Consider the following 8,276-nt stretch of genomic DNA (forward strand, 5'->3'; position numbering starts at 1 on the left):
TATCATATATAATCGAACTCTCTCTTGTCAATTTGAACATTTCAAATTAACCCAAAAACTGATCTTAACTTGTATCCAAGCTACCAAGGGGACCTTATGAACCTATGGATCGAAACTCCAACAGTACGTGAATAACTGACTAAACTCTTTAGTCACGATATCCATCATCCGTTAACTACCAGACATTCCACTAAAGCCCGACAGTTGAACTCTTCTTGCCATAGATATATTTCTATGTCCATTGGATATAACCAATCATCAGTACGATGACCCTTCACAGATGCTCGTAATTACAGCAGGCCAATTTACCGTTTTGCCCTTGTAATTACATCTTTCTCCTTAAGTACCACTGATCCCTCTAATGAACAATACAACATAGTCCTACTATATGTGATCACCTCTCAGACCATGAGAAGGTGCGTGACGCCACATCATTCAAGCCCCAGAATCAGCCCTTAAGAGAGCTATCTATCTACTTGCCCCTACCTCGGGGAAGGAGTGAATTCCATCTTGTGTAGCCGAGTTCCTAGCTCCCAAATCAGACGAATTCCCAAAATGATAGGTTTGAGTCGGTGTTCTGGCCACTTGCACCCATGCAAATCAAATGACTGCCCTTAATGGCAGGAGTTCCCAACTCACTTAGGATTGAGGTCATGTTATCTATGGTCATCCTAATGAAGTGAAGTCTCAGTTATGAATGGTGTTATATAACGAGACGTTAACACTTCGTGGTCAGGTCTTATACAAACTCTTTGTATAGTTCGCTCCCGCTCGCATGTCCCCTACACGAATGATCAGGATCAGATCATTTGTGACAAGTCATAACACTTGTGACCATTCCCCAAAGTGGGTCGCATCCATAGCGTTACCAAGATAAGGTTTCCCTCCTACATCCATATACTACAAACCATTTTGGTTATCACTCAAGACATGATCCACTTGTATGCCACCACATACATGCTTGAGTCACATACAGATAACCAGGGATTTTATGTTTATTGGTTTTTGGTAAAATCTAAATGTGCAAAGTCAAGTAGTGAAGTAAATATCATTTATATTATACATCACAAGTGTTCGTACAAAGTTGTTTACAAACTATTGGACATGAGACTTTAGGGCACAAACCCCAACATAAATGTGTTTTTGTTTGGGATCTATCGATAATAGATTTCTGTCACCAATAAACTTGAATATTCACTGCTATTATTTGTTATTATTGCTGTTATTTGTTATCAGTGTTTTAAACATTATTATTGTTTGTCTTCAATGTATATTCACTGTTGTTTGTTATTGTTTTTTTATTATTATTATTAGTGTTTTCTATTGATACGTTGCTATCACTGATAGACTTGAAGCATATTAGATTTTTGTCATCACTAATAAACAAATGTGTTTTTGTTTGGGGTCTATCGGTGATAGATTTCTGTCACCAATAAACTTGAATATTCACTGTTATTATGTGTTATTATTATTTGTTATTATTGCTGTTATTTGTTGGAGAATTCTTAAATCGAAAAGACAGCCTAAACCGTCAAAGAAGATGTTGGAGATTGCAAATGACGAGAAGATTGCAAAAGAGAAAAATGATGCAAAGGACCAAAAGAATGCAAATGACAAAACGAATGCAAAAGAAGAAAAGAAAGCTTCTCCAAAATAAACAAGACATTCTCCTATAATCAAGGACATTACCCCTAGTTTTAACCTAAAAATCTCTCAAATATAATAATGTAGTTGTGACTTAGTTTAATGTTGTGATTATTAGACCTTAGTTTTTGTGGATATGGGATATTAGTGGGATATAGGATATGGCTATCAGTACTTTAATATTGTGGGATGTGGGATATTATACCCTAGTTTTTGTGGATACATTAGTAGTATCAGTGATATAAACATATTTGTAATAGAAACAATCTATGATAGACTTCATATGTAGTTCATTTTGTCATATAAATATAGGAAATTGTTGGATCATTAGTTGAATCAGTGCAAATTATATCCATTTGTGCTTCTATTTTTACAGTTGTAAAGACCAAGATCTTATAATTATGTAATGGGTGATAAGTGATATATCAATGTCAATGACAAACCAATATTAGTGATAGAAATCACAATGACATTACTTGAAATTACTCACAAAAACTTTATATGTAGTTCTATTTGTCATATAAATATAGGAAATTATGTCTCTTTCTGCTTTCTATTTTAAAGTTCTAAGAACTAAACTTTTGGTATTATGTAATGGATGGTCAATGATAGATCAATGTCAATGATAGACCAATATTAGTGATAGAAAGCACAATGACAATACTTGAAATTGATGTTACTTTCTTTCGTATGTACTTGATTTTACGTTTTTATTCCATAGGAAATTCTATACTTTGTATTGAGAAAAAGTTCAAAGGACTAAATTTTGTACTTTTAAGTGACATTACTTCACATTGAATAAGAAGCAAAGCGAATATATATATTATTGACAAAAAATGAAAAAAAAAAAAAGGTTTTATATTTCTCAAGCAGAATGTTATGTTCGTATGAACAATATAGCAATCAAACCAATGGTAAAAATCGCAAACCCTACAACATTCTAAAAATGTTTGCAACCTACACGTTTACATCTATAAAAATCACATTGATAGTAAATGTTGTATCATTGTATAACTGGAGGAAATTTACACGTTCTACAATTATGACCAACACGACGACAACGACTGCACTTTTTCTGACTTTTTTTTCTCGTCAATTGATAATATTCTTTGTTTTCGAGGTCGGCCTACTGGACGCTTAACAATTGGAGGTAATATACTTATGTCAATCTCTATAGACTTCCAATTAGCATGGTTTCTAACTGGACGGACTGAACTAGCATAACATGAAATCAAGGTGCTTGTCAAAAAATACTTATGAACAAATAACTAAGTAACCATGTTGCATCTACGGATAACAACAAGTGCATGGGCACATTAAATTTCATCAAGATCCCAAACACGACAAGTACATGATTTGGAATCTAAATGTACCATAAAATGATTACTTCCATCAATTACTTGAAATTCGACATCATTAATTGCATTAACTTGAGAAAAATGACACATAGACAAGAAATTAATTAATTAAGATCCAACTATCTGAGTTTATCAGTGATAGAATTCTATCACTAATAGAACTCATTCATTGACAGCTATATTACCCATGAAAATAAGTAACTCTTACCGTGAAACTTCTTGATATCTGATGTTGTATTCGTAATTTCCCCTTAGCCAACTAGTCAAAACAAATTTCATACAACATGCAGCTTTACTTTTATCATAAAACCATTTTTGAAGTAATTGTCTGATTAAATCGAGTAGTAATGCCACAAGTAAATCTCTAAGCTCGTTTAGAACTGCATTTATACATTCTAAAATGTTTGTAGTCATCATCTGATATCTTCTCCTTCTACAATATGCACGAGCCCACTTCTCGAAACCAACATTACTAACCAAGCAACATCATTATCTTCATGAATTTCAATCACAGTTTGAATGCCATTGATTCCAAAATCCAATAAGATCGATAATTATATTGAAGAAATAGATGCATCCAATTGAATTTCCTTTAATATCAAACTCACAAAACTCTCAAAACACATAATCTCATCAACATACGCCTTTAGTCTTGTAATTCAAGTAATTATGTTTATCATCCCATTGTCCACTATGAAACACCACTATTGCAAGCTTAATCAAATTTCCAAATCACTGCAAGAAACAACAATTAAACTCATGACATTCTAGTCTAGTAGAGTAAATAGAAAACAATATCTATAAGTGATATACTAATAGCATTGATACACTATGATATGTATCTATCATCAGTAGACTAATATCAGTGATAGGTTCATGACTACTAATATTAGTGATAGGAAGTTCATAACTACTAATATCAGTGATAGGAAGTTCATGACTGATTGGAAAAAAAAACCTAAATATAAACTAAACAAAAATAAAGTTATGAACACTTAAAGAAAAAATTAAAGCATATCAAACCAGAAAACCGAGGAAATCGAATAAAAAATAAAGCATACTTCAAGTAAAATCAATGAAACCTAAAAAAGAAGAAATCGAATACCTAGACATCCAATAAAAAAACAAAGTAAGAAATCGAATACCTAGACATGGAAGAAAAAGTCGCACAAGAAAATGATGAAAGCATACAAAATTGTAAGTCAGAAATACAAAATCGAATGTAGAAAGAAGAAAACGCGAGCAGAAAACCTCAAAATCGAGTAGCGAAGAATGGATAAGATGTACCTGAAAAATGAACATTAGCTCGACCAAAAAGAAGATGAAACCTCAGAGAAGAAGCGACATTGTGGAAAAACATAGAAAGAAAACGAAAACGATGAAGAAGAAGGGGGATGATGAAGTCCCACTATGGAAAAAAACAAAAAGAAAGAAAACAGATTTAACGTAAAGAAAGAAGTTGGACGATGAGAAAGAAGGGGCAGAACAGGGTTATTTTAGGAATAAAAAAAAGGTAAACGTATTTAAGGTAATTTAGAAAATAATTTAGATTTGCAAATAGTTTTAAAGGTGGATATATATATATATATATATTTAATTAAAGAAAATACCTGCTACAAATTTCCTAACATATTATATTTGTATATAGTTTATAATATATTTTATATAGTTTATCCATGGTTTCTTTTATTATTTGTAACATCATGTTAGACGTTTACTATTTAAAATAGATGAAAAATATTTCATTCATATTTCATATTTCATCTTCAAAATTTAGGTTTTAAATTTTTTTTATTACATGCATCGCACGTGTTTTTAACTAGTATGCAAAATGAAAATAGTTAATTGCAATAAACTTAAAAAGTTTATACTATAAACTTTAAATTAAAAGATTTGATTCATCTACTCCACATGTTATTATATTTGTATATAGTACAACAAGCTTGATGACGAGGTAAGAATTGTCTTATCCATGTATTATTAGTTTTCATGTAATTTTGGTTTTGTTTCATTTTGGTATTATAATTTTAGTCATTTTTTTTTTCATTTCGGTCTCTCTATATATAAATTTTTTTTAAAAAAAAGTGATTATTTTTATCTCTATTTTTAAAATCTTAACATAAGTTTTATTCATGATAAAAATCTTATAGATCGGAGTGTCGAATAGTTCGATTGTTGTGTCGTGGAATGATCACGGCCTTAAAAACAAATTGTGGGATGATCTTGGTGCTAAATCGTTACTTGTTGATTGCTCTTCAAGGTTAACACAACACTCTTCTCAAACGTGCACTTGTCGCAGAAGGATCGAAATCAAGTAAAAATTTTATCTAGAACTAAAGAATGAAAATAGAGAAATACATTACCAAAAACGGAATGCCCTCCTAAAAATCTCAAAGATTCAATATAGAAAACATTTCAAATCTATATTAAATATGAAAAATGTTTCAAATCTAAATTAACTAAAGAAAAAACATTTCAAATCTTTCGGGAATTAAACATTTGTAGATCTTTCAATGCCGGACAAAAAGAAGGCTAATTTTATGACTTGGCTAATCTTATGGTAAATCTTTCCAACAATAGACTAGTTATTACCAACAAATTTTTAGTGACATCTTAAAAATTTAGTCCATGAAATATAATGCTAAACTTTCTATTAAAAATAAATAAATAAATAAATTTATTTGGGGGGGTCCTATATTGGTTACCATGTGCTCTCCCGCACAGGATTCCTCCTCCTCCCAGTCATCTCCCTCACTCGTTGAAGAAAAAACCCTTCTTCTTATCTTCGTCTTCAATTCGGATAACCCAAAAATCCCTAAAAAAAAAATGTCTGCAACTCTAACTTCCTCATCCCTTCTTCAAATTCCTCCATTGCAGAGGCTGAAGAAGCTCTCAATTTCCACCTCTTTCCTCCATGGCTCAAGTCCTCTCCCGTTCCACTCCAAGCCCTCGCCATCGGCCTTCCAAACCCCCAATTTCCTCCCCTCAATTAGGGCCATGAGGTCCCTGCAAGGTCGTGTGGTCTGCGCCACCAACGACAAAACCGTCGCCGTGGAGGTCGTCCGATTAGCGCCTCATCCGAAATACAAGCGCCGTATCAGAATCAAGAAGAAGTACCAGGCGCACGATCCGGATAACCAGTTCAAGGTCGGAGACTTTGTGGAGCTTGAAAAATGCCGTCCGATCAGCAAGATGAAGACGTTCCTGGCTATTCCGGTTCCGGAGAGGAGTTCGAAGAAGAAAGCGGCGGAAGACGGTGATGGAGAGCTCGGAATTCCATTGGAGTCTCAGCAAGAACAGGTTTAAGCGTAATGGGTTGGTTTGGTGGATCTGATGTTTGTGGTTGATCCAAATTTTAGAATCTTTTTTTCGAATTCTTTTTCGAGTTGTTCATCTCTGCCATTGATGGCTTCTGAATTTGGTAACAGAATTGGTGATGATTTAGTGTTGTTGCTCTTCAAATTTCTGGATTATTGCCTTTGGTTTAGAAAATAGTAATATTTAAATTTCATCATCTTCTTCATTAAAATAAATAAATAAAATAAAATGGTATGGGATAGATTATAATGAAATTTAAGGGAAAATCTCTATTTATATGGCCATCATATACACACATTTTTACTTCTTTGTTTTTTTTAACTTTAAAATATGAACACAAATCAGGGAAATTGCCAAAATAGTAAAAATAGTTTTTCTCGGTCCATTGCTAGTGGAATTGATCACGAGTTTTTAGTTAAAAAATTAATTTTTTCTAACTTATAGATTGTTTTGGGCTTTCATATTGACATCAAGATTTGCTAATTCTTTTATGTAATCTTATATTATTTTCAAATTTTCTCTAAAGTTGGTTGTGTTTAATAAATATCATATCAAATTATTACTTAATTTTTCAAAATTTTAGTATAATTTATGTTTTCACGATTATATGGATTTCCAAGATTTCAAATGGGTTTTTCAATTATCAAAATAGATTTTTCAAATTGATTTGACATTTTTAAAATTTGAAAAATATCAAACTTTTCAAAAAATTAGACTAGATTTGGGATATATATAGAATCTCGGTATGAATTTTGATGTTGTCTATGTAGCATTCAGCACATAATCTCGGTATATAATATGGCGACATGTACCAAAAAAGCCCTAACAATCGATAGGTTGAAAAAAGATTTTTTTAACTAAAATCTTGTGGTCGTTCTCGCTCAAGATGGATTAAGAAAAACTATTTTTACGAGTTTTCAAGAAGTATATTAGTTTTGTAAGGTGAAAACCTAACCGTGCTATTTTTTACAATTTTTCTACATATCATGCATTGAAGAATGGTGTGTTTGGAATAAATTTAAAAAAATAAGTTATTTTAGAAGAAAATGGAGTGTTTGACAAGGACCTTTAATATTAATATTGTTGTTTTGAAACTTATTAGAGAAATATTGTTGTTTTGGGAATCCGAGGCTAAAGGTCGAACGTTGAGAAGTCGACTAATGTGGAGGTCGAACATTGAGAACTCGACGAACGAAGAAAAACTTGGAAACAATACATAAGCCGAAACTTCAACCCTCGACAAGGGAAATTTCGCGAATCTCGCTTAGATTGTCGAAGGTTGAAGTTTCGACACACATCCACCCTCGAGATTGCAGGTTTATTACTTTTCTTTTTCCCTCATAGAGGAAATAAAGTAATGAGATGGTATACTATATGTATGGGATTGACATGAGGGGTGGGGATGGCTATATTTCTGGGAGCGAACTCCAGACGAATATGAAGCGCACGGATACAAGTTATGCCTTGGAATGAAAGACAATTCCGAATTAGCTTTGTCTACGAACAAAAAAGTAGATCCATAATAATAAAAAAAGTGTTTGTGATTGTTCCAGAAGAAATGAAAGCTAGTAATCATTAATGGAAAAATAACAACAATAACAGAGAGAGCGAGATATTGAGAGAGCGGGAGTGAGAGAGCGAGAGCGAGCACGAGAACGAGGTCGAAAGAGCGAGATCTTAGGAGAGAGTGATAATGAGAGAGCGAAATCTTAGGAGAGAGCTAGAGTGAGAGAGCCAGATCTTAGGAGAGAGTGAGAGTCTTCACTTTATTTGAACTTTCCATAGAAATATATATATAAAAAGAGAAAAAAGAGCTAATAATCATACTATAATTGAATAATCATTAGACTATAATTGAATATATTAGATTATTATACTATAATTGAATAATCATTAGACAACAAATTGAATATATTAGATTATTATACTATAATTGAATAATCATTAGACAATAAA

At 32.3% G+C, this 8,276-nt stretch overlaps 1 protein-coding gene across 1 annotated transcript; it reads left to right on the top strand.

Annotated features, from left to right (window-relative positions):
• The first annotated feature begins 5,693 nt into the window (after window positions 1-5,693).
• On the top strand, window positions 5,694-6,475 carry LOC120086242 (30S ribosomal protein S17, chloroplastic). The gene has a single exon (XM_039042788.1). It carries the CDS (start codon window positions 5,709-5,711, stop codon window positions 6,306-6,308), a length of 600 nt encoding a protein of 199 aa, XP_038898716.1. The 5' UTR covers window positions 5,694-5,708; the 3' UTR covers window positions 6,309-6,475.
• The last annotated feature ends 1,801 nt before the right edge of the window (window positions 6,476-8,276 follow it).

The sequence above is a fragment of the Benincasa hispida genome, chromosome 9 (assembly GCF_009727055.1).
Source record: "Benincasa hispida cultivar B227 chromosome 9, ASM972705v1, whole genome shotgun sequence".
Lineage (NCBI taxonomy): Eukaryota > Viridiplantae > Streptophyta > Magnoliopsida > Cucurbitales > Cucurbitaceae > Benincasa > Benincasa hispida.

What these genes read in the sequence shown, in the direction of transcription:
- LOC120086242 (XM_039042788.1), top strand. Translation starts at nt 5,709, where the DNA reads ATGTGCTCTCCCGCACAGGATTCCTCCTCCTCCCAGTCATCTCCCTCA.